Source organism: Branchiostoma lanceolatum, chromosome 17, assembly GCF_035083965.1.
Source record: "Branchiostoma lanceolatum isolate klBraLanc5 chromosome 17, klBraLanc5.hap2, whole genome shotgun sequence".
Lineage (NCBI taxonomy): Eukaryota > Metazoa > Chordata > Leptocardii > Amphioxiformes > Branchiostomatidae > Branchiostoma > Branchiostoma lanceolatum.
The window spans coordinates 7,416,688-7,443,663 of record NC_089738.1 but is presented as its reverse complement, the minus strand read 5'-3'; the positions used below and the strand labels follow the sequence as shown (position 1 = coordinate 7,443,663).

At 40.0% G+C, this 26,976-nt stretch overlaps 2 protein-coding genes across 3 annotated transcripts; one reads left to right on the top strand and one right to left on the bottom strand.

Moving 5' to 3' along the window:
- The first annotated feature begins 203 nt into the window (after window positions 1-203).
- On the top strand, window positions 204-10,000 carry LOC136422878 (basic immunoglobulin-like variable motif-containing protein). 2 transcript variants are annotated; one of them, XM_066410788.1, is made up of 9 exons: window positions 204-710; window positions 2,825-3,034; window positions 3,448-3,586; window positions 4,357-4,452; window positions 5,243-5,328; window positions 5,897-6,143; window positions 6,621-6,704; window positions 7,154-7,301; window positions 7,693-10,000. In XM_066410788.1, exons 1-9 carry the CDS (start codon window positions 224-226, stop codon window positions 7,825-7,827), a joined length of 1,632 nt encoding a protein of 543 aa, XP_066266885.1. In that variant the 5' UTR covers window positions 204-223; the 3' UTR covers window positions 7,828-10,000. The 2 variants fall into 2 exon arrangements, with proteins under 2 accessions (XP_066266885.1, XP_066266884.1); XM_066410787.1 differs by having other exon boundaries at window positions 2,822-3,034.
- Window positions 10,001-22,519: 12,519 nt separating this feature from the next.
- LOC136422616 (cytosolic arginine sensor for mTORC1 subunit 2-like) lies at window positions 22,520-26,667 on the bottom strand. Its single transcript, XM_066410425.1, has one exon. The coding sequence runs from the start codon at window positions 26,150-26,152 to the stop codon at window positions 25,007-25,009; it is 1,146 nt and encodes a 381-aa protein (XP_066266522.1). The 5' UTR covers window positions 26,153-26,667; the 3' UTR covers window positions 22,520-25,006.
- Window positions 26,668-26,976: the final 309 nt, after the last annotated feature.

The following is a 26,976-nucleotide window of genomic DNA, read 5'->3' as shown; positions in this document are numbered from 1 at the left end:
ATGATTCATATGTAACGTTATCTTAAAAAAATTACTTTAAATTGATACGTTGTATCTATGGTAGTGAGATAAACCAAACGATGTTGCAACAATGTTAAGAATACACACAGCCTCTGAGGCTTTGATAATACTATAACGTTACTAGTACAATTTTTGACCAATGATATTTCTGATGTTCTCCACTTTCTGTCTTCTTGAAGATTTGAAAGCTAAGTAGGTCAAGATGGGAAACCTCCTGGGAACGCCGCTGTCCTCCGAGTCCGAACCAGAATCCGATTTCACCGAAGACGAAACCATCGGGAACGCCGACGACAAAGAGAACACCTTCGGACAGACACACGTTGACGATTCTTCTTCACCGACCAATCATGATGCGCGTAACTACTCCGAGCTGACCAATGGAGAGCTGGCTCTCTCCAAGAGATCACCTCTTCCAGATGATGAAGAAAAAACAGACTTTATCCCAGCATGCAGGAAGAGCGAAGCTACAGAAACAAGCAGAGATGTTTTTGCGGAGAACTTGAGTTCGCCCGTTTCTGACGTTGACGTGAAGATCGAGTTGCAGGAGGAAGACGTGTTTGCAGGACGAGATTTTGGCGTGAAGTACAGACATGAGCCTGGGGTAGAGATGAGGGAACAGGACCAGGAGAGGGACAGTGGGTGTGATCCAGAGTGTGAGAGTCCCAACAACAACACATCCAACAACAACGGTAAGTTTTAACTGGGATGACCTCATACTGAGCATATTGATTATTCAAGGCAGGCACAGTAGTAGTGGACAAAAGAGAGTGGCAGGCTCTGGTGTCCCATCATCATCATCATCATATTGGGCAGCTTGCCCGGACTAAGGTTGCTCTCTCCCTTCAGGCGTCACGGTCCGCCATTAGTTGATCTAGTTCTTCAGACCTCACCCCTACATCCCCAGCAAGTTGGTCTATGTAGGTCTGTCAGGGTCGCCCGACACAGGAGTGCCCGTGAGTTGGTGTCCAGAGAAGGAGTTCGCTTACAAGCTCTTCCTTGTTTGTGTAGCTATGTCCTGCAAACCCAGGGTGCGAAATACCCGGTTGCGCACTTGCGCAGCGCAACAATATTTGGGTTGGCGCAACTTATCTCTAAACCCAGGTTGCGCGGCGTGCTACCTAAATTTTGGGCCGGAGAAATCGATTTTGCAGCAATTATTTGGACGAAGTAGAAAATAATTTGGACCAAGAAAGCTCGCACACACGTGCACACACTCATTCTCACTCTCGTAAATTTTCAAACCAAACATATAAATCGACCCCCAACTAAACAAGTTAATCAAGTTACCGATACTTTTTCACTCGTTTGCATCCATAGTCAACCTGTTTTATTGTGCCTGAAACGCGAAATTCGTCGGAAAGAGAGCGCGGCTCAGCGCTCGGCTCTTGGGCGCCATGTTGAATTCATCAACTATCGCTAAATATCGCGTGATTGCGCGAGAGTAATGACGTGTAATCTGCAGTACCGACAATTACCGGTAGAGAGCAGTGTTTGAGTTGCTGTGTATTTCTATGGGCGAAATGTTGCTAGTGTTTTTTTGGGGGGGGGGGGCAAAATTAAAGATTGCACAAGTGGAGATGAAGCCACTTTATAAGCTGGGATTTAAAAAAATTCTTGACAAGTTGCAACAATGATTATAGAATAAACAAAGTTGTTTAAAAAATTATGTTGTGACAGTGAGATAAAAACTGGACAATGACATAGACTTTTGTATCTATTTTGTGATTATCATACATTTGTACATGTGTATCATTGATAACTCACCTGTAACTTTTCCAATAAAAAATATAGGTAAATTTATTCCCCGGGTACTTTTATTAGATTTTGAAAATTTGCCTGGTAGGTACTTTTATGTGAGGGATGAGAATAGTGTACAGGTACAAGTCCTATTGCAGTGTAACTCTTGCTAGAGCAGAAGAAGCAAAAAGTCTATGGGTGTTGAAAAAGGATATATTTGTACTAAGAAAAATAGCCTTGTTACACATGAATTGTTTGTTGTGGGTTCTGGCGTTTTATTTACATTCTATATCATTGAATTTTATTTGGAAACAAAAACACATTTGAACACTAGTTATATTGTTAAAGACTATGTAATACTATGTACAGTACTTACAAAATATAATTTCAAGAAATCAGTGAATTTTAGGTGGGGCAACCTGAAATTCTGACGGGCAACCTAGCATTCTACCTAGGTTGCACACCGTGCAACCTGGCTCAATAAAGTATTTCGCACCCTGAAACCGTACCCTTCTCTCTCGTATGTTTGATGATACAGCGAATAGCAGTATAATGAACTTTGCGGCAAAGGAGAGAGAGACAGAGAGATAGAGTTAGAGGGAGAGAGAAAGAGAGAGACCCAAACACAGAGAGAGAGAGAGAGAGAGAGAGAGAGCATTTACATGTAACTTGTCTTCACTGTATCCATCACCACATTGTTATCCTGTCATCATTTCAGTGAGTCAGTTCAGTGGAGTGAAAACTACTATGGCAGACACTCACTTGTCAAATGTTATGACCGGTACGCTTGCTTTCTGATGATTCAGAGTTTAATTCAAATAACGTTGATTGTCAGATTGCATAAATGTTTAGTAAAGTACATGTACATAGACTTGACTTGATTTTATTGAAGAAAATCCATTCCCTAGAAAAGAAAATGTTTCATAATCATAAACATGCAACCTGGTGCTTTTGATTGAATTAAGGAGAGGGTATGAAAATTAACTTTGAATCTGCTCTTGTTGTCCCCATACTAGTAATAAGGCCATTTGACTGAGCATCATTTTATTTCCATTCCAACTAGCAGTCCCGACACCGGCACCCCCGATAGAGGACATGGTGGAGGCCGTGCTGAGAGACTTGATCGGCGGAGCCGCTAACGCGGTGACGACCTCCCAGTCCTGCCCCACCGACCTGAGCCAGGTGGGTCAGAGGTCGCCGCAGCACCGCTCGGATTCATGGGAGGTGGACATGAGCAGCTGGGTCAAGAACAAGGTCAACAGGAAGGTCAAACGAGGTGAGAGATGAACTTGATATCAGGAGAGCTATTCTCAGCTGAAAGATTTACTTTCCCCTAATTCATTTGAAACTGACTGATCTGAGGCTTGTTCTTGAGACAGAAGAGGATTTCAACGTTTTCAATGTGAAATGAGACAGAAGTTGAGAAAATTTGGTGTCTTCATACAAAAAATTGTAACAACAGCAATGCCAACATCCGAAACTGGTATTCAAATTTTTGACTGTGGCACACAAGTGAGTTTGAATTATTCTATGGAAGCCCATGCTTTGCAAGCAAAAGCCTGTGAGTGTGTGATATTTACCCAAAATGTCACCCAGTCTGGAACAGCCATCCCTGATCAGTAGTGTTGTATTGATGTCGTATAAGTCAAGACGTTTTAGAACATCTTAATTTGACTGGTGTTGTCTCAGGTTATGTCCAGAATGCTTTGGAGCAAGACAACAAACAGCAGGAGGAGAAGAAGGATGTAAAGAAGGAGTATCCCGCCGTCAGCACCGATGTCACGCAGGAGCAGATGGCTCTCAGGAAGGTGCTGGACCTCAGGAGATGGTAGGGGGAGCTACTGCATAGTTGGATACAATTTCGTATGGAATACGAAACGGTGTATTCCGTATCTAAGGGCGATCCGACAAGCATGGGGCTGATACTTTATGTCATACCCTGATCTGAGAAATACGCCAGAAGTTGAGAAAATTTGGTGTCTTCAAGCGAAAACCAGCAATTCCAATGTTTGAATCTGATATTCAAATTTTTGACAGTGGCACACACAGCCCACATGAAGTGTGTTCGAATGATTCTATGGAAGCCTGTGTGATACAATTAGAAGCCCGTGTGACCCAAATTATCGTCTTGTCTGAAACACCCAATATAGAATGTTATCTTGGCCCAGGTATGACATGAAATGTAGTCATGATGTAGCGCAACCATTAATGAAAAGCAGTGACGAGGAAGTTAACTAAAAGGCAAATTGAATTCTTATCTCTGATTTTGAGAGCTCTTTGCTGCCTTTTTCACATTCAACAATCTTGCCAAAATTAATTTTTTCCACTTCATACTCAACACCAGGCTCTGTTCTCGATAGTTTCTGCAGCATTTAATATTTGCTACTTTAGATTAAGGCATTTTAACTTTTAAATTGAATAATACAGCAACAAGCAACCTGTTTACCTGGGAAGAGTTTTCAATTCATCTGCAATTCGTGTGTACATGTGCTCAGATTGATATACATGTATACATGTACTTAGTAGATAAAGAATATATCTGTTTACCTGTTTGTCCAGCTGGTGATCTTTCTTGTAACCCTGCCCCCCCTCCTGTAGGTACTGCATGAGCCGACCCCAGTACCAGAAGTCATGTGGCATCTCTTCACTCGTCTCCTGCTGGAACTTCCTATTCAGCACACTGGGGGGTGGCAGGTTAGCTTTTTTTTGTATATCTCACAAGTCATGATTCAATCATCTGCTAGTTTACCATCTGTTCATGTTTATAATGTGATCAAATCAGTGTTACCAATCAGATGGACTGTTTCATCCGATTACATCCATCCTTCCCTGTCATTTAACATTAAACCAAATTATATCTTAGTCACAGTTGGGAAATTCTATGGACCATCCTGTCAGTTTATATTTTCTCTAATAGTTGTTAGCATACGTAAACTAACTAGGATGGTACCTATAGGCTTAGTACTAAGCCTATAAGGATATTGTCATTTTCACATGCGCGCTGTCAATATTTCCTGTTTTCTGTATAGCTAACACACAGAAACCGTATGGCATGTTATTGTTTACAGCTATATTATTGGTACCGGTACCATATCTAATGGTACTGGAACCTCTTCAAAAACACAGTTTTTTAGTAAATTTAAAGGAAAAGAAAATGCATGGTGCTGGTAAAAAACTTGGAGTAATTTTCTTATTCTAATGAGTCATGAAATTTGAATCATTTTGCATTTTCTACTCAGTCTCAGACCACTGTACAAAGTATAAAGTTCATATTTTCAACAGCGTGTGATAAAAAAATTCCCTCTCATGTATTTTCTACTCAGTTCCAAACCCAAGTACTACCCGAAGTTTAATGTTAGATTTCAAACAGTGTATGAGAAATAATTCCCTCCTATTTTCCATTCAGTCACAGACCTAAGTACGTGAAGTTTCTATTTCCAACCGTGTGTGAGAAATAATTCTCTCCTGTTTATTTTCCTCTCAGTCACAGACCCATCACTCAGGAAGAAGCTCTGACAGTCCTGGGCTTCAAGCCTCCGTTTGGTGAGATCCGGTTCGGACCCTTCACAGGTAGGAAGGTCCATACAAAAAATTGGTTAAAATACCTTTTTTGGAGGGCTGAAATTTTGTGACATTTCTTTGGCCTTTTTTATTTGTTTCCTGTAGTGCGATATAGAGTGAGAAAGTCCTAAAATTTCATCCTCCTACGACATTGGGAAGGCAGAAACTTTTAGTCCTCAAACATTATAGATTATTATGTTTGAGGACTTAATTATAGATTTGTTTATTTATTGATACAATCACAGTTCATTACAGCACTTGAGGGTGCTGAATTCCGTAGTCAATAATGGGTTAAAAACAATAGTAAAAATATCAGCAGTGTGTAAAATAAACACGACTATAATAACATAATAATACTAAATAAGTTTATTGCAAATTCCTGCCCGAAGGCTAATTGCAAACAACGTACATAAAATAACAGGATACAAAATAAGACAGTATAAAAGCGACTAGACTGGACTATACAAACGTAATTGTCTATACTAACAGAAATGCTTCCCAGAGCATTTTTTGCCCCATTGTTAAGCATTGAACTGAAAAATGACCCCAAGCCTAAAAATGATTTTTAACGATACAGGTAACTCCACACTCATGAGGTGGTTTACCCTCCTGAACAACCACTACGGCGTGCGCGGGAGGGCTTACTACCTCTACAAACCACACGGGAAGGGGCGCACCATGGGCACGACCGACGAAACGGCGCTGGCAAACGTAAAGAACGGCCTGCGTGACGACAACATGACGCTTATTTACCACTGCCAGAACCACTATTTCTGTCCTGTTGGATATGAAGACGTGCCTCTCAAAGCAGCTCATGCCTACAGGTATGTACGGTGTTCTGGACATGAATCACTTCCCAAGCAGAGCACACTATTTCAGTGTACTTCAAAGTCAGCAGTAAGCACGCACTGTAATAAATTCAGATTTTGTTTAGCACATATCAGGTAAATCCAACTATTTTCCAACAAGTGTGGTTTGTATGCTAAAAATTGCGTCTCAGTGTGCTTAAAAATACATAAAATTTTGCAGTGAAAGGTAATCTTTAAGTATGAGAAAGCAAGGAAATCCAGATTACATATTTTTTAAATCTTTTGTCCTGATCATCTCAACATCCATCAACTGTCATCAGTTCTGGTTTTAATTCTTTTCAAGTTTGTACATTAAGGCTATGGGTACAAGGTTTTTCAATCATAAACAGTAGAGATTACAGAAATTACAGAATAGCACTTGTCTAGTGGTAGATACTGGTGCTGTTATATGTGGCACTTGGCTTGCTAAAGGTTAACTGTTTGTGTTTCCAGAGCTGACCTCCTGCAGGATGAGGTAGAGACCTGGCTGCTGATTGGTGATCCCAGTAGGAAACACCCAGGTCTACACTGTATCAGGTGACTACAGTCATCACATACATTGTGTACTGTTGAACATGTTGAGGGGATGGTCTGGTGGTGTTGGATTCTAAATGTGGTCACACAAAAAAGTTGCTTTAGCTCAGACCATTATCTTTTTTAACATTAATACATGCTTAACCTTCTCCTTTGGCACCTATATCTTGTATTGGTTATGAGGTTGGGCAGCAAGGAGAGGGTCAAATGACCTTTACCATAGTCACTGACCAAAGGTAGTGCATGCTACCCGAAACATCTGACTGTTCAAAAGATCTTTCAAGTTGTTGATTACCTTTTGTATTGTGGACCTTTATCACAGTTCCTATTGCTAAGGTCCAATGCAATATATATCCATGAGGCATGATGAAATAGATTCTTTGCACAGACATTGCAAAACTTTGTTGGCTGAAGAACACCCGTTGATGTGAAGCCCCCCTCCCACCCTGTAGATGGAGCGACATCTCCACAGACCTGAACTGTCAGAACCCCACGTACCTGGACATCCGCCGGTTGCACCTCGGGCTGCAGACCAGGAAAACACGCAAGTCCGGCGGCAACCTGCACTGTCTCATGGCCTTCGTCAAGAGTGACTGGCAGGTAGGGGCCTCTCACCACAATTTGTTGTACAGTTAAGTTGTTGTTTGTTTATGTAGTCGTGTATGTTTGTCCTATTTGCTGTCAATGAACCCACTGTACTTCTTGATGAATTGTCAAAGAACTCGCAATTGGTCAGCCCCCTATATCAGTATATGATACGTTAAAATGTTTGTGATATTCTACAATAAAAGGGATGTCACTGTTAGTCTGATCCCGCATGGGCTGCCATCTCGACTCGAGACTGGAAGGTCTCAACATAAGCATAAGCAAGTAAGTATTAAGCACTGTTAATCATGGATGGTTGGCTAGCAAAATTCAAAGTTACCAAATCCAAAAACTCTGACTGGTAGAAGAGGTTTTTTTGGGCTTTACAATTTTCCCTCTTTCTCAGGGCCCCTCTATCTGGAGATCCGCCAGTGTTCAGCAACGGAAGGAACCAAACAGAGGTGCCAGGAGGGGGTCCGCACCATCCAGCACTGAGGAGAGCGACAGCACAGAAGATCTGGATGAAGAGACACAGGCTTAAACTTCTCCCCCGCCGTAATGGTATCTCCCTGGTAGGAGGTATCATGTCTGTCATAAGTGAAAGATTATTCTATGTATGTAGGAAGGTTTTAGCATTTTATCATACAAATATATGCACTGGTTGAAAAAAAGTAGTACTTGCTTTCTACTGAGGACCACTCTATCAAAAACGTTGGTCGATCGTCAGAAGATGTGGAAGTATGGGGCAAGAAAAGTTTTGGCTGTTCCCCCTATCTTTTAATATGGAATAGTCCAAAGGTAAAGTTCAAAATTCAGTTTGAAGTTTCAGGCCAACTTCTCAAAGTTTAAGTGTTTTTTTCCAACCCTTGCATATAATTGAGTTGTTTTTAAAGTTGTGAGTGTATAATTCTGTTGCTAGGAGACGATGCTGCTTTTTTGGTTAGGGGTAATGTTATAATGGTTTTACTGTCTGATAGGTGAAGTTTTAATGCTGCTAGTTAGGATGATGGTTATGGTGTATATATATGATGATTTTATTCTAGGACATCTGTAAGAGTGTGCACTTACAAACTGTACAAGACTTAGTGTGTTTTATAAGAAGTAAAGCGTATTTTAAGAGTATCTGTGATTTGTAAGGTGTTTTGGGGTACTTTGATATGTGCACATGTTAGTGATGGAATATCATTTTACACATTGTAGAACTTAGTATACTATAGATGTTATATCGTGGTTTGCTATGTGGCCAATTGTAGTATAAGTGTGTATTGTGTTGACCAGTTGTCTGATTTTGATGAATATCTTTTTCTTTTTCTAAAGTCCGTCCTTTCAATGTTGGAGACTGTAAACACTTCTCAAAGAAGAGGCTTTATCTGTAAGATACATAGAATTTTGCCACTTTCTTTTGCTAAGTTGAAGATTAAAGACACACCCAATGGCTTCCTCATGCTGGACATGGAATAAAGGTAATGTCATATATCAAAAAGATGGGCAAGTTACCTGGATGTATGAAAAACATTGAAGAATGTTGCTTATATTTCTGATTGACTATTGTTTGTATATTTTTGCTCCTCTGCATATTTTTCTTAGTACATATCTGATTATTACTTTTAATCTTTTAAGTGGCAAATTTCTTGTTTGATCAGTGGTTTGATGTACATATCATTAAGATGAAAATTGATTTTATTTTCCTTTGGCCTGGATTTGGGCTAGCTTCCTGCAGTATTTGTTCTGCAACTTTGTTGTGTTGTGGTTTCTTTTAAGTTTTAAAGAATGCAGTTTTTTCTTATAAATGCAAAAATGTTGTATTTAGAATCATATTATGTTTTATGTATTTTTCCTTTTTCCTCTTTTCTTCAATACCAGCTTATGCATTTTTCCTCTAGAGTGAAGTTAAGGGTAGATAGTAAAAATTGTGAATCTTTAATTTTGAATGGCGAATAAAACCCATGTTGTTTCTCAACAGTTAAACTATTTGGAAGGGAAAACTTCTTTGCAATAATAAAAGCATGCTCTCAAATCAAATTTCCACCTGATTTGGTTGATTTTTGGAACAATTGTACTTTCTTTTGAATTGGAATACCTTTGCTTGCAAAGGCTGAAATCCTGCAAAAATTAGAAAAATCATTGTACTGGATGCAGTGATTGAACTTGACATTGGTTAGATTTTGAGGATATTTATCATGGATAAAAATCCTGCCATATCAGGTGGTGTATGGGCGTGTTTATTTCTTTTTGATCCATTTTTTATCACTTAGGACAACGTTTGTGTCTTGTGTTTTAAATGTGACACCTTATTACTAGGGATGCTGTCAAACATGCCTTTGTCACTCATATGTGACGTTCTCTTGAGCACAAAGTTTTGGCCTACTGTTTATGTGTTTACTGTAAACTGTTTATGTTTGTCGTAGCTGTTGTTGTGGATTACTGTAAACAAGGGTTTTACATAGTATTACGTGTTGGGATCTACTTGGTCGTAGTCCAGTGTCATTTTGCACAATTTTGCAAAGTTTTTGACAATGTGTCTTTGTGATAAACTTGTATGCAATGGTTTTATGGGTACTTTTGCTGACTTTCAATGTTTTTTCTTGTATGTAATTGTGTGACATGGAGATGTGTGGATGTGATATTGGAACTCACATGTACAAAATTACTTTGAAGAAATGTCAGTGAAACATTTGAATTTTGTCATTAAAAAACAACTTTGAGTTTCAGAATGTGCCTGCCAGCAGTTTTCTGTTTTCCACTACTTCTTAGTCTGGTATACCGGTAGTTGACTGGTATCTGAGATACAGCCTTTAGCAAGATGACAATGAAGAGATCAATAGAAATTCTCCCAGAAAGGAAAGGAAAGTGATTTTGAAAGTTTAGCTCAATGAACAGATGAGCTAATCTTCCACTGGTCGTGACAGAGAAGACAGACGCTTTGTACAGTATTTACAGGTTCATTGTACAGAGGAAATTCCCTTACCTCTTTTCCACAAGCACAATGAACAGTGGACCACGGCTTAACATTCCGTCCTAAGGACTGTGTGACCTTTTCCGGTAGCGTGCATGTTGGGTGAGCAACACCGTCGGGATCGAACCCGGGGCTTCTAGCTCCAGAGGCAAGATCGCTAACCACTGGACTACGCACGCTACCACAGAAAGCACTCATGAGTGATGTAACAATTTTCATTGGAAAAGAATGCTTCCCATATTATCTTAATTACTTAGTTTTTTTTTGTTCCAATGGCCCAGACCCATTTGCATCCTACTGCTGATTACTATACATGTGTAGCTGGGCCTGGGACAAAAAATGTTTTCCGGTTACTGACTCAGTAAGGTGGGTAGTAGGTAAGGATTCTTTTGTTGTTGTATTTTAGACGTAGTGATCCAACAACATACAATGCAAAAGTGAAATGCATCAGGCACTGGTATTTTCAACATCATAATGTAATCAGACAGATACACATTGCACAAGCAAGTATATTAATAAACTGAGCGAAGAAGTACAATGTTCTGTAGGCCTCGTGAATTGGAATCAATCCTGTACTTTGGTGAATCCAGATTTGCGAAGCCTGGTATGAACAGGGTCTAATTAGGTCCATTCGTATGATGTATTACTCTCCGAGCAGAGGCAACGCTCTGGCTAGTTTTGGATGTCTTTATAAGGCTTTCTTGTCACATTTTCTTTACATTGCCAAGACATAAAGAAAATGTGACAAAATAGAAAGCCCAACAAAAACACCTATTAAAAGAACATCCAAAACTCAAGCAACTGTCAGGCTTTCTATTTTGTCACGTTTTCTTTACATCGTCGATACATAAAGAAAATGTGACAAAATAAAAAGCCCAACAAAAACACCTAAAAAAACATCCAAAACTAGCTGGAGCCTCTGCTTGGAGAGTAATGATATATTACACGGATAATTCATTCATCAAATTGTACAGTTCATTCATTCATCAAAAACCACTGAGCCAGCAATCTTCCCTGTGCTTTTAACTTTATTAATGCTGTCATCCATTTTAACAGAGCTATGGTTTGTCGTGACAATATGAGTCGCAGTACACTTTGCAATACAAAACAAACTTTCAACAAATCATCATTGATATTTTCACTGTAAAATTGTGCACTACAGTAAGCTTTTCCTTACTCTTCACTGCATGCAAAAACGCTATGGGGCTAAAGCTAGGATACATTTCTAACCCTACCGCTAAAACGTCCACTCTATACATTCATGAAACAGTTGATATGATATCAATATTAATATACAACAGAATTGTACTTAACAAATGTAGAGAATTTTACATGTACTAATCATCAATCTTTAGTACCTATTGGTACAAGTGTCTTGTATAAGCTTTTTCGTAACTTGTAAAATAATAGCATGAAGATCCATCCACTAACTGTTCAACCTAAATTTGTAGTCATTGGGGTGGGGACATACATGTAGTCTTGTTCCCAGCCTCACTAAGCCTTCTTCTGGCAACAAACTAAACTTCAACTGATAAACCTTCTGTGTGCCTGTGTTGTACAGGTACTAGACTCAACTCTCTTCCATTGGAAAAATAAATGGTACCATTCTTCAGGGCTACACGGGCAGCTTCAAATCAATTTGTTGTTCTCAAACTTTGTCCTGAAGTCCATTTTGTGCAATCATTTATCAAAATATATGCTTTTCATATTCAAATTTTTGGGGTAAGCTGTGCTAAATTTAACACTTTAGCCAATACCGATTAAACACATTCAATTTCGAGAGAAGTTTCAAGAAGTTTGAGGCTACAACAAGTTTGACCCGAATCTGCCCTGGCGATATTTACACAGTTGTTGGAGGGATTTGGCAATAACAAACAGTCAGGAACGGTAGCTCTTTAGCAGCAAACAAGCAGTGCCTGTTGTCAGGCAACAACCCTGTATACAAGTGTAGGTCCACCAAGATTGGGATCATAATTAAACATTACAACATACAAGTCTTGTGACTTCATTATCGATTAATTGTTAAAGAGGAGGAGGGGGCAAGGCAGCAAAACTGAAGACACCATTTTATTTGATTCAAGAAAAAGTGGAATATCTTTTTTTTTTAATACCTGCCCTCCTCTCAATTATTAGAACAATTTTGAACATTTTTAAAGTGTGATTAAAATGTCAGGATTTTTTAAAAATCATACAAAATATTGTTCTTTTAAAGACATTTTCATCTCTTTTATCCTTGATCCTTCAAACAATGCAAGTTGAGTCTCAAAGATATCTTACTTATTGTTAACTATAGTTACAACAATCAATATTCTTATCCAAATGATAAGCAAAATAAATCACCAATGGTAATTACAATTAGTGTACAATATGTTTCACTCAGTACAGTAGACCTTTTCCAATTCTCCATTCTCTTATTACACCTTTTCCAGGTCAAAGAGCACCCCTGGTCTCAATCACAATGTTTCATGGGACAGGTAAAAATAGAGTCACTCCAAGACAAACTATCAAAGATATGTCAAACAGAATACACTGTTCTTACAGTTAACAGAGAAATGCTTTTGTTGTATGGAATCATTTCTGCCACAGTCTTGTACTTTATCCAGTTTGCTTCCAATTCTTAATGTGGTTTATTTTCTGACAGCAAAGAAGTTTGCTCTTCAACAAGTTGCTTATACAGTTTCAGTTCTAGCTTATAATGTTTCTGCCTGGTTTGCCCCATATCTGCACAATGCCAGATGGAAATCAAGACTGCTGCAAGGAGAATGCTTCAAGGGTTTCATCCTGGAAATGCTGATGAGTGGTCACAGTCTAAATACATAGAAGAAGACATCACTGAAAAGTTGAAATTTTATTCGCTGAGCTGAGCCAACAATATTTTGCATGAATCCGAAAGCTTTTCCATACGTCAAGTAAAAGAGTTTAAACTTTGGCAAAATTAAAAGAAGACTTCCTGGTTCAGAAGGTCTTTACCAATGGTCAGATGTAAGTCCAAACAGTCAACTTATATGCCATGTCCATGTGATCCTTGTAAAATGATTCAATTTTGAAATTTTATGTCATGGTGAAACAAACTTGCTGCACTGTCACATCCATTTTGAACTTAACCACTTGTTCTATTGTAGTCCCCTCCATAAAAAAAACAAGATCTGAAAATGGAAGATTTCAATGCAGTAGAATAAATAAACTATACCTAATCACCAGAGTGAACTTTAAGAAAAGTTATTTTGGAATTTTTGACACAAATCCTGTGTAAAAAACCTTGGCGACACAAAGAAAATGGAATAAAATAGAAAGCCCAACAAAAACGCCTAAAATCATGTCAAAAAAGAGCCGAACCTCTGGTTGGAGAGTAGCAGAGTGTACATAACTGTGAAACGTATGATTGGAAAATCACTATTTGTCCACCATGTTTACCAGACTTGGGATTAGCCTGCACTGTTTGATCAGTGTAACTTGACTGCTAGTACTGTACAGTAGCACAAACATGGCAGTGTGATCTACTGACCCTTACCGAACACTGCTTACACCAACTTCCATGCACAGAGAACAGAATCCAACAGATTGTATCTTACCCTGGGTAGACTTGTAGGCCTTTGATAAAGAATAAACAAACAAACAAAAATATGGTCAACAATAAGCCTGTTATCTTACAACAAAAGATAAAAATCAAGCAAAAGTATGTAGAAATTTCAGTGTGTATTCTAGACAGAGCAAACGGTATTAACAGACAATATACAAATAGGAACATTTAGGCCTGTGAGCGAGCAATTAGTTAATTGGAAGCGGAATAATGTAGGCAACATCAAAAAGCAGCTAACAGTTGGTCAATTAGCAAGCCCTCTTTTCCGTCTGTACTGATGCCCTTATACTGTATATCTAAATTCTACTTGCATGTGTTAAATGGAGGTAGAATGAACAAACTAAGTCAGGTAGTACAGGTATATATGGCAAAGCAAATCTCTATCAATCTTTCTGTAATTTCACTGTAACAGTTATATTCTGATTCTCATATTGAAAAAAAGAAACTCTAGTCTCCACCAGACTTCGTGGGTGGCTGGAAAATTAGAAATTTGCCCATGTGAGTTGCAAATTATGATTTTATGACCGGCTACCTACTCTGCATGGGAATTTCTAATTTTTCCAGCCATCCATGGCATCTGTTAGAGACTAATCCCACCTTGCCAGAGGCATCTTATGCAGAATTCCTTTAAATTTGCATTTTCCACTCAAATATCAACTTGTTATCTCCAAGCAGATCTACCGGTGGCAAAGCAGTTTATCCAGTATCATCCAATAGGCCCTTGATCTTCTTTGAGTTTTATCAACTTGTAAAATCGGTCTTGGCAGTCCCCCCCAAGGACACATATGCACCACCATGCCCCCTACAAATAGACTCAGGGACCATGTTTGGCACCAGGGCCCTGCCGACTGTGACCTTGCCATCCCAGGCGAGGATGTATTACATAACTGGCGACACTAATCCGCTACAAAAACAGATCATCCAATAAAAGAAAGCCAGACTGATGTAAGCATTATGCAATGGACTGGCTGTAAAACAACTCTTTGAAGAACTTCTCACAAGTCAGTGTCAGTCTACCGATGAAAAGTGTAGTGGATGCTACTTTAAATGTCTGAACGTTTCCAAAATCATATCCGGTTGCTTGAGTACCTGCTATTTGGCGTAACTTCTACCACAGTTTAAGGCAACAGTCTACCTATATTTGGCTGGACTATAGAATGGGACAGTATGATGTAAGAAGGAGGAAATGAAGCAGCCAATTGACATTGTTGAAATGTTTCTGCACACTAGTGTTCAAAGACTCCCTGGCTCCCAGTGGCAAATGATGGCGAAATGATGATGATCGTCTTGTGTGTCCAAGAAAGAGCCACAGGAGGGTCTACATGGGGGGTCCCCGACAATTCTTTATGCTGAATTCAGAAAAAAAGCCCAACATATTACGCTAAAAACATGGAAGGCAATTACGCAAAATTTGGTCGCATCGCTACGAAATACATTTTTCCCTACGAATTACGATAAATCAAAATAGGCTCCGCCTTACGGAAAAGACTCAGCAAGCAGACCCTCAAACAGAGCTCCAGGCTGGATGTATTTAGAGCATGTTCCTTAGGCATGGGGAGATCTTTGCCCTGTGTGTTTTCATAGTGTGGATGTCCTCGTCTATGCTAAGCCTACACCAGTCCTGCTATGCCAACTATGTAAGGGGGGCAGGCGATAAACACAGACGGCTCCGAGGGAAATACTACATCTCCGTACTAAGCCGTCACAACAACTACTTGAGCCTTTCGCATCAAGTGCTAAATGTGTTAACGTTTAATTACAGTTGCTGTGCAACTTTAAAAGATATGCCCAATTTCTTATACACAGTATTGATGCAAATTTTATGACTGTAATCATTTTAATGGTCAGGATTTGGAAAGAATTCCAATCTGTGATGTTTAAATGTCAGTGACCAATAAATCATTCAATTGCTTGGAGGTAAGCATATTGCCTTTCTTGATCTGTTACGACTTCAGGAATTCTCAAGACTTTAAGAATTCTTGATTAGGTAATAAGCAGACTTGCCGACGAAAGAGTTTAATTTTGGAAGCAATCCTTTGAATATACTTCTAAGACACAGGTTTCCATATCAGTTTTGAAAAATGCATTTTCCAAACAAATTCAAGATGGGCAATCAATTAAGAATTACTAGTACTTCAATCATAATAGACCATTACACAATCATAAAGCCATCGTAAAGGGTAACAATTTCTTCCGTTTTTCTTGCAACCCTGAATACAAAAGAAATGGATTCAGCACCCAATACAAAAGGTCAGCCGATGAGCTTATTTATCATAATGGATGACTTTGTCCAGCAATGTTCTCTCGGACAGTAATGCAATATATATTGATTTGCCAATGGACCATTCATCGTTTAACATAAGGACAATTAGTCCAAGCAAAAGAAGAAAAGATGAACAAGATATTCATGCGGATGATTCTGACATTTATGTTTATATTTTATGTTTATGTTTCTCCTTCAAGTCCTAATGTTCTTTTTAAATTTGAAGGTTGGTTGACCCAATTTATTATGTACTTTTCCTAAGGCCTTTTTGACATCACTGTACGTTGCTCTCAATTATGTTTTTTTTTTCAATACCATTTGTGTTTAACTGTGTACACAATAAATAGAAAATGCCTTGATGGACTGTCTTCATATTTAGTATGTTGGTAGGTCGTAGTGAGAACTCAAAATGATTAGAGTTTAGGCCCCTAGAAGCTTTCTATGGTACCGCAGCAGAACTTCCGGTTTTGATATCTTGTGTTCTGGACAAGCTATGGTCACGATCTTTGGCTGGTAGAAAGCTCTTAAATGTTTTAAAGATTGTTTTACATTCCATGAAATGTTTCATTTCATCCTTCCAACTAAGATAATTGCCCAAATTGCCACAATTTGTGCAATCATCCTGGAATCCAGGAACAAAAACTGACAGTAGCAAAGTGCTGCATACCATCAAGCTTCAGTTCAGGGTCCTGGTAATATTATATCCTAAAGAACACACAGAAAAGCTTCTTGTTAAACACCCCTGTCAGCAATACACCAGCCATCCTATCTTACCCCTCCAGTTGTTTTCTTGACATGTTCTGGTACTTGAAACAACCCAGAAGCAAGTATGGGTGTCAGGTGGAGTCTTCAGACAAGACAGAAGTACACAAACACTGTCAAACAGGCAAAGAAGATAGCCAGGCTAAAAAATATAAGCTAAGGGGGAATAAGGCAGGTGGTATCGGAAATGAGCCAATTCTCTAGGAGCTGTATAGCGGCACTTTAAGCCTGTCAGAATGCCAATATCATATGATATATAACATCTATTTGTATCATCTTCAATACATGTATGTCTATATGGGCCAGTGTATATGAAAAATGATGATAGTACAAGGAAACAAGCCTAGGGGTTTCGACAGACAATATCTTCCTGCATGACAGGTAAAGATTTTTGAAGGGAACAATTTTCAATCAACGAGCCCTCAGATTTTTTAAATCAGATAATACAAAATACCAGTTAAATAGCAAGAAAACCACTTCCCTCTTTGACATCAAGCATTGCTTTTTATCAAACAAGTTTTCCTAATTTCAACTATGACTTCAGAATACTTTCTATACTTGACCGATGCATAAACATGAACTTTTAGTCGACTCCGCAACGGGTACGTAAACTGATATCTAACACCTTCGGAAACTAGCAGCTCAAAACATTGGACCTCAGTACCCACTGTTTTGGACACAAGGGCCTGTTCTACTGGCTAGGGCATACATTACAAGAGAGCGTTTAACGGAAACACCAGAGGGGATAGCCAGACTGGTACAAGAGACACAGAGCACAAACAGATATAAATTCTTTCCTATGATGTATGACAAGTGTAACACTAAAGGTCTCCATGCTGGAGTGGTGTCAGACGGTTCAAACGTGATGACGGCACAGATCATACATGTACATGGGCGGAATCGGAAGGAGGATTCCTAATCTCCAAGCAGATGTAGGGTATGGCTTGTTTACGCATGTTTTCAAGCATTTTGTACATCTCTAGTGGTTCTAATAAAGAACTGCGAAGAGATTAAAAAAACATACAAAATTCTTTTAAAAATGTACAAAAAAAGATCAACCCTACATCTGCTTGGAGATTCAGGCTAGGATTCTTGGTTTAATAGATTGGAACCCTTTTTTCATGCATTTTACAAAGTTACTAAGCTAAAGGTGTTCTCAGATTGTTAGATGGGAAAATTGCCACTTTTGCAGATTGAGAGAAACAAGACTAGTGCTTTCACTGTGGGAAAAGTATTTCTAACCTGGCATCCACTCTACCGTGGTTTGGCCGAGCTCTCTTCGGAGCAGAAGGGGCTTTCAGCAGCTGGGTATTCTTTGGCACCCGGTAGTAGTTTTACACGGTAGGGGTTTAATTGGACAAGCACATCATGGCCAATGATACTACTACCGCATAAAACGACTACCGGGTGTCAAATATAACCCATGCGGCAGAGCTCAGTCTACCCCGAAGAAAGCTTGGCTGAAGATAGCCCGGCCTAATGAAGAAAGACTGGATGCCAGGTTAAAGTCTTTCACCCTGACGGCAGACAATGCCCTGGGCAAGGTCACTCGATAAACTCGTCAAGTCTGCTCCACTTTCAGAGACACTGTTTGCTTCTCTGTCCTAAGATGCCCAGTGACACCAAACTGCCAATGTTTGTTGGCACCTTAAGAATAGCTAATCCTGACAACTTAAAACTTCATCCCCTTGCAAAACGTGCGCAAGAATAAATTCAAAGCAATTCAACCTGGCTTTAAAGAGTGGGTTGAAGTTTTAGTCAAAACTCCTTTTTTGGAAGAATGAGTGGCCTTCAAACTAGGAAGCCTTAACAACTTAAACCTGTTTAAAAACAGGCTACGGTGATCTGATGTTTCTTCAAACATCTAGCCTTTTATCTTAAATGCCTTTAATTTTTCTTCAAACACCTAACCCTTTGAATCTTGAAACTGACTATTTAAGATTCAGTTTTTCTTCAAATATTTAGCCTTTTCATCTTTAAACAGATTATGATGAATCAATTTTCTTCAAACTTATGGTCTTTGAAAAAGTCAAGGCTTTCTTGAGGACAAAATTCATAAAACATGCTCCCAAAGGTGACCACGTTACCCTCACGTTTCTTCGATTTTTCTTCAAACATTTAGCTTTTACATCTTAAAACAGATTATGATGAACCAATTTTCTTCAAACTTCTGGTCTTTGAAAATTTGTAAAGGTTTTCTTTAGGACAAAATTCATAAAACGTGCTCCAATAGGGCCAATGGTGACCAGGTTGCCCTCATGTTTTTCTCTTCACTTGTGCCTAGAGGCTGAATGAGCAGTTTTTCAGGGCCGGGTGACCTTTCCTCAGCTTTATGAGAAGACAGAGCCGCCCTTGTAACCATACCGAGGGTTCAAAGCAAGGTCACACCATCCTTTCACCAACAAGACAGATGTTAGAACGACCGTGCCCATATTGAAAGAAATCATCGCTTTTCCATTTGTTAAAAGAAACAATGCCTCCAAGCAAAGAGTAACTGAATGGTTTCACACAATTCATATTTGACCTTTACCTCTGTTGACACACACATTCAACTTTGACAATGACGTGTATAAAATCAAAGATGGCTAAATGGTCCTTAGCAATATTGGATTTATGAGTAATGGCCATGTGTTTGGCAGGGACAGATTTCTGTATGCTGGCAACGATACAGTACAGCAAATATTTAGTGCTTCAATAACTTTAAGCAAGGACACTTAATACAAAATATAAAATGTCCTTCCTTAAAGCTTGTTAGGCCACCCATTTGATTTGTTAGATTTCCAAAACCAGCATAATACTGTAGGTCTAATAAATGCTATCTCAGGCAGAATGATGTTAAATTGTTTGTCAAAAATACAAAATCAAAGCAATGTTTTCCTACCATTTCATATGACCTGGAGAGCAAATAATTTGAAGTGGCAAAGGGAAGTGTTGCTATGCTCTTGTGATGGCCAATAAAAATTGTGTTATCAATCTTGCCGCTATACAATCAAGCATATCTCAAGGGTTACATACACATTGTTTGCTGCTAAGCACTGTTTTTACTAGGCCAACCCTGCCACAGGGCAAACATACTTATCCCTTAAAAAGGTTGTTAAAGGCTTTTACCATTGGCTATTCATTCAGACTTGGACAGGATTTCTCTTATCTTTGCAGACAAAGAAACACTAGGGATAAACCATGCATGTGACTGAAAGAACTGGCTTGCTAAATCTGTAGTGGTTACTTATTGAATTTCAGAAGCTAAACAATAAACGTTTAACAGTGGAATGGGGACACTACAGCATGTAATAGGAGCAATTGGGCAAGTCTTCTCCTGTATAATAGGATAGTTGGAACAGATAAGAGACTATAGGGGTTTTGTAAGCTTCAGTCAAACACAAACCTAAGGAATGGATTCATACAAGTTCTATCAATGGCCTATTTCCTAGGCTATACATATTTGTTTATTTGTGTCTTGGTGACCCAGGGTCATTTTCTTGGTAGCCCAGAACCAAGTTTTGTGGCCCTTAAATTTCCTTTGGAACTCATACTTAAAAAATCAGAAAGGATATTGTACTTGTTAGGGACAGACTTTGAAGGGTTGCATGACTGTAAGGATAAAAAAATGCAGGTAAAATATCGACAGGGTTTTTCAAACTAGATATGAACAAGGAAGACTGGAGCAATGAGAAAATCAGACAAGAAAAATTTGTGCAAAGAGTGGAATATATAATACAGCTCAATGGTTGACCTGTTACCATGGTGTTATTGAAACCTACTTCAGAAGGACATTAAGTTTTATCAACACAAAGCTATGTAGAAAATCACTAGGACAGACAGATCTTCTACTCCAGATCTACCCTATATGTCTATCAACAGCCTTATCCTGACCTCATTCCACTGAATACTTCTGGAAAGATAAGGCGATGAGATAAACATGTAAAAGGAGATCTCTTCCCTTCCTATTTTCTAATCCCTGTGGCTATAGTGAATCCTAATTTCACCACTGCTAAACAGATCCAGCATTGAAACAATGCTAAGCCAGATATTTTCAGTGGCAGATTTTTCTCCTATGTTCATGAGTTCTTGAACTTCTTCCCAACATACTTTTGCTGACCCGTGTAAAGATAGGTTAAGACCATAGCAGCTGCCTATAAAGCTTGGACAATCCCCTACTAAACTCTAAACAGCTAGCTAGCTTGCTAGCTACAAAATGCAACGATTCCAGCAACTCAAAAGTTACTGAGAAAGCAAGCAGTCTATGTAGCGTGTAGAGTTCCCTGTAAATAGAAACAGTCATCACCTTCGTGGTCATAAAATGTAACGTAAATCAGTGTCACGAGTTTAGCATCCACAAGGTCAAGGTTAGGTAGACAGGGGTGCATTTTCGCTGGAATACAGATTTCCTGTGGAATTAGGAAGGGGTCAAACACACGCTGGGCCACACAGCACTAGTGGTTTGTTCCAGATGTGGCTAAACGTTTGTGGGCCCCCTGGTCCACTTTCTTCTGATCCCAGGTTACTCTCAATGAAATCCAAGCCAACAATGTAGTACCTTCAAACTCTAGCTCTCAAGAAAATAGCTCTCAAGCCAATACAAAAATTGGATGAAAACGAGCAAAAATATGTCAGTCGTTAATGTTATAAGGACCACATGGACATGGCATACAACTTTCAAAGCTTTCCGAATTCCAGACACAATGAAATTGGAGTTATGGCTGCAACTCTCCAAAGAGCAAAGCAGCCTTTGTATGTAGACTGCCAGGAAGTGACGTTTCAGTTAGCTCATTTGAAACCCTTGTGCATACCTCCCTTCACAGCACGTGTACGCGTAGCGATGATATAACGCAACATAAATGTATCGCTTTTGAACTATATGCTGGCAATGGTCCTTGCTTTTCTTTGGAAGCTTTTGTTTGCTATAATTTTATCTCGACGTGGCTGATCGCATCTGCCAACACTAGAGGCACTTCAAGCAGCAGATAAGGAATAGAGGGACTCACATTAAAGATGCACATCCTTGTCTTATACATTCAAGAAATATATCTGTATTGTAGATAACCAGTGTCCAATTCTCTTCGTTCATGAACATTCAGTGACAAAGCTTTGTAAAACTGACTGAGAAACGTGTAGAGATAGAACTGATGTACGTTTGGCCATGCCGATTCAAATCACAAATGCTTGGATCTTTTCAAGTGAATAAGAACTCTAGAAGGGGGGAATGACTGAACAACAAGGCTGTAGCACAAAGAACAATACATTGACAGGTGCTAATCATTTTTAAATGCTCAGTTAACAGGTAGGCGGGACAGCAATTAAAAGTACATTAAGAATGGAGGAAGTCTATAAAAAAGAGGTAATTATGCAAAATGCATGTACAAGTAAAACAAAGCAAGACTAATTTTGTTCTTCCCATGAATAGGGGACTCCCCTTCGTTTTAGATTTTAGAAGAGGCTACAAAATCTATGCATGTAAGGTTTTGCTAAATTGATTAGCAAATATATCACACTGTAGTGATACTGAATTAACAGTCATTTTGACCTTCTTGTGCTCATTTTCAGACAAGGAGAATGACTTGATAAATTAGACGGATTGATTTTTGCAATTTTGGGTCTAGAGAAGCATGTGATCAAATCAGCATGGCCAAATTATTGGCAGGAAAACGTGATTACTAAATGTTTCTTCTAAAGATTGACAGGGCTCGAAATGTTTTGTCAAAAGTATTTTTCTAAACACAATACAACATCAAGTCTTCAAAGCTGGGTGGAATATTGTTTGAGAAATATGGGCCATTCCATTCAAAAGATCCATTGGGTGGGCATATTTCTTGGGGGGGGGGGGTCAAAATGCTTCTTTTGGATTAAAACTGGTAGTGGTAGAGCAAGACATTGACGGCAAAAGGTGTGTAAAAAACATTGAAATGGGAATCATTCTGAAACAAAGGCAAATATAAGTGACCTTTTTCTGCTAGAACCCCAGAACCTTTTAAGTGGAATTGCCCTTATAGTTACACTGGATACAATAAAAAAAGCTTCTGTAAGATATAATACTGCTCAACATAGGTAACGAGAATTCAAATGATCATTTAAAATAAACAGTTTATCAAAGAACACTTAAATGGATTAGCTTTGGAGAATTGGCAACAACAATTTCGAGCTCTGCTTAAATATGCAATTCTTTTTTGATTGAGCGACTCATATATCATAATTACAAAAATGCAAACAATAATGAAGGCATTGCAATTAGAATCTGAGGTAAATTAAAAAAAAATATGAAAACAGCATTGAATCCATTGGCACAACTCAAGACATATTAACTTAAGAGTTTAGCAGCTTATATGGCACATCCAGTTGATTTGTAGATGGTTAAATGTGACGGGTCCAAGTATAATCGTTGAGTCACTGAACAACTCCTCATCATTCAGACTTCCTTTAAGATGATGTTTAAAATTCAAGACTCTTTGTTCTAAGATTCAGGCTAAAAGTAATTTCTTCTGGTAGCAAAGACGCATCATTTTATCTATTGCAATTTACATCCAGTTTGTAAGAGTGAATTGACAAAACCTTAAGAATTGAGAACACATAAAAAGCAGTTTAAGTTAGTGCGTTTTTAAACATTACAATGCAGACAAAAGGAACAATCATATTTTTATTTTATGATTTCAAATTGTTACTCGGTTACCTGAAACAATAACACCAGGTAGTTATTAATAATTTCTGTTGCAGTTTTAAAATTTCATGTGGGCTGTCTGACGTGATACAACAATTTAACTTGGACGCGACTGAGCCACAGTGCAAGTGTTTGCATTGTAGGCCATTAACGTTAACACTGTCACACAAACTATACTCAACGCCAGACTTTGTCCTCTGTTGGCAGTGAATGAAAAATTGTTCCAATATAGCAGCATGCCATAATATAGCTACAAATCTCGCAATCGATATTGACTGTTCCAAAAGTCATCAAATAGGGGTGGGGTTAGGTTTTAAAAAAACAACAAAAAAACGGAATGAGATCATTTGTTTGAGCATTGATAAAATACAAACATTGTGAGCAAAGGTTTCTGTAAGCATTGGGATGACGTCACATATAAAACATTACTTTTAGGTTTGCTGCAATATTTTCTCAGGAAGAATTCTCGTTCATACCGTGAGAAAGCCTAGCTTTTCTTACTAGTGTTCTATAACAAGCGAGTGGCCCCAAAAATGACCATACCCTCGAGGGGCACAGTAGTAAGCTGTAGCTTAGCGGATACAGGCGTATTTCAGACCTAGCTGAATCTCGCAGTTTCTTGTGAGCCTTGGTTCTTTGCAAGCGGATATCTATGAGTCTTACTACTCTTACAATTTGACCTACTTGCAGTTTTGAGTTTTGTCTTCTAGACTGAACATAGCCTGACATTCCGCATCGGCTTTGCTTGAATTTTAATAGCACCTAGCAGGCTTTCTTCCTAACTGTAGCAGAATATTCAAACACCAGTCTTGACTATTTGTATTTAGTGGTGTATTCCTTATAACTTCTAGGATTTCCATTGTATTTTCAAGTGTAGTATGCTGTAGCATAGTGCCGTCAGATACAACGATACATCTAGGTCTGGATGTAGAGCCATGGCAAGCTTTCGGGGGTTCGAAGATATGCTCAAATAGAGCCCACATACAGATAGCAGCAATATATTCCTCTCTTTTTGAGAAACACATGTCAAAACGTATTTAGCTCCGAGACTGTTCATTGAATTTTCTAACATTTCAAATCTCACAACAGTTTAAAACCCTGTAACCAACCAACCAACAGTTTTCAAATCTCTATCAAGATACCTCTCACACCTATATCAGAGTGGTACGGTCCTTCCAGGTGTGATTTTTGGATGCTACACTCTACTGTTGGGGGTGGAGTAACCCATTTCCGGGGGAACATTTAGCAACTACCTGTCAAGTGGGCTGTAAGCTAATGAACCTAGTGTAGGGGTCAGTTTGACCCACTGACCCCCCAGTGCTCTGGAAATGACCAGCATGCCTATTTCCTGCCTTGGCTTGACCCTTTGGTCAGGAAGCTTTTGTGTTATGTGATCTATGTGTGTCATTTTTAATAAGGGAGGGGGGAAGCTCAAGCTGATATTAGGTAAAATCCTTGTGGACCCTTTTTTACTCACAGTGGGGAATACGCTTGACTATCAAGTTGTTCAGTAGTAAGTCTTGGCAGGTTCGCGCGTGGCGGGGTCTTGTTCCATCGTTTCTTCACGTTCTACCGTCGGCGCCGCCGCTTCGCTACAATCCATCCCTTCTGTACAACTTGACGATTGCGTCTTGTCCTTGCTTTCTTCCGCTTCTTCCTTACCCTCGGGCGACGCCCCATTGATCCTAGCTTTCCTACTTAATAGTACCTTTACTACGCCCTCCATTTCTTCCTCTGGCACTAACGTGTGGTCGTAGCGGTACGTACTAATGTAGTACATGGAGATGTCCGCCTCCGCGAGGGGCTCCGACACCTGCGCTACGATCCCGCATTCGTCAAACCCTAGCGGCACCGCCCCGATTTTGATCATCTTCCAACACTCCCCGGTCGCCGAGGTAAACAGGGCGTTGCTAGGGAATCGAGTCAAGGTTTCCGTATCCATGACGAGGGAGATGTCGCCATCGATGATGGAGAAGGAGAAAAAGTCAGCCTCGCTCCCGTCTGGGGCGGGGTCGGCGTAAAATAAGATGTCCAGAAGGATGGTGGCGACCTTAGGGAGGGTGTCTGGGTCCAGGCTAGTGACAGAGAAGCGGGTGGGAGGGGCCACCAACGGGTGGCTGATTTCTCGGCTGTTGGTCTCACCTCGGGTGGGCGTGGTCTCGCCCTTGGTGCCGCTGTTGGGCACCTCGATGGTCTCGCCCTCCACCTCCCGGAAGATCTTGAAATGTGACCGTAAGCACTCGATAGACGTGTCGAGATCCTTCTCTTGGACCAGGATGAAGTCCGTCTGGTAGGTGGACATGACGAAGACCGGGACTTGCGCCTCGGCTAGCGGTAGAATCAGCGCCTTGGCGATCTTGGTGATCCCGGAAGCCTTGCTGGTACCGCTGCCTAGCGCGCCCGCCGAGACGTTCTGGGCGTACCACACGCTGTTGACCAGACTGAGTTGATCGCTAAGCGGCTCTAGTTCCTTCAGACCTTCCTGGTCGATGATGATAGAGTACTCATCGGCGGTTCTGGTCAAGCTGAGAAACTTGCACTTGGTCTTGTCCCGTAGCAGGATGAGCTTGACCAGTCCGTGCGTGAAGGGAGCGATGGCGTCCCGCGGGATGCTGCCGACCTGCAGGCGGTGCTCGAGCACGTACAACTCCATCCCTCTCGGCGTCTCGGCCGCCGCTGGAGTCTCCTTCTGGCCTCGCCGGGGAACTCAAGCCGACCCGGCACGTCCCGACAGGAATAACGCTTTGTTTGCGAGCTGTCAAAATTGACAAAGTACTCCCCAGTGTTTGGATTCGCTATGCACAGAATATAGCCCTGATCAGAATGCTTGATGTTGGGGGCTGGCGGGGTCCGTTACATGTTGGCGCCCGATTTTCACCCGAGCCGTCCGGATCTCACCGCTCTAACACCATCCCGCTGTAGCTGTTACCTTCCTGCAAACGTTCGTCGGTGCGATGGGGGAGAAGAACTCAGCAGGAGCTGTCAGGAGGGTGAAACATTTGTCAAACAAGCGGCACACCGATCCTTCCTGACGCCATGATGGAGACAGACTGGGGTCATGGGGTGAAGCTCAGAACGAGGCTGGCTGAGGTGTCGTGTGGGGTCAAGGCTCCGTACAGCAGCGTCGACTAGCGATCGTAAACAGTACTGCACCATAGGCAAACAATTGGTGATTCATTGGTCATTTACTTCTTTATGGCGTATTCTATTCCGTGTAAACAAATACATATATGTCATGCCCTATGTATCTGTCTAGTACAGCAGATAGTTTCCCATGGGCCTTTGTGTAATTAGAAATATTAATTTTTTTCCATATGTTGATGGAGTTATTAGGACTCAAATGACTGTGTATCTCTGCTATATTGTATCTGACCCTTACCTCTTCCCTCATGACCTCAATGAAAAGCGGCCTGCGTGCCGATTTGAGCTTATCATGAATAAACAAAGGTTCAAACAAACAAACAAACAAACAAACAA

Bases quoted from the DNA above. Each gene is read 5' to 3' on its own strand.
- LOC136422616 (XM_066410425.1), bottom strand. From the start codon at position 26,152: ATGGAGTTGTACGTGCTCGAGCACCGCCTGCAGGTCGGCAGCATCCCG.
- LOC136422878 (XM_066410787.1), top strand. From the start codon at position 224: ATGGGAAACCTCCTGGGAACGCCGCTGTCCTCCGAGTCCGAACCAGAA. The intron at 5,329-5,896 runs GTAGGAAGGTCC...TTAACGATACAG, and splicing joins CCGGTTCGGACCCTTCACAG to GTAACTCCACACTCATGAGG. The intron at 7,302-7,692 runs GTAGGGGCCTCT...CCTCTTTCTCAG, and splicing joins TCGTCAAGAGTGACTGGCAG to GGCCCCTCTATCTGGAGATC.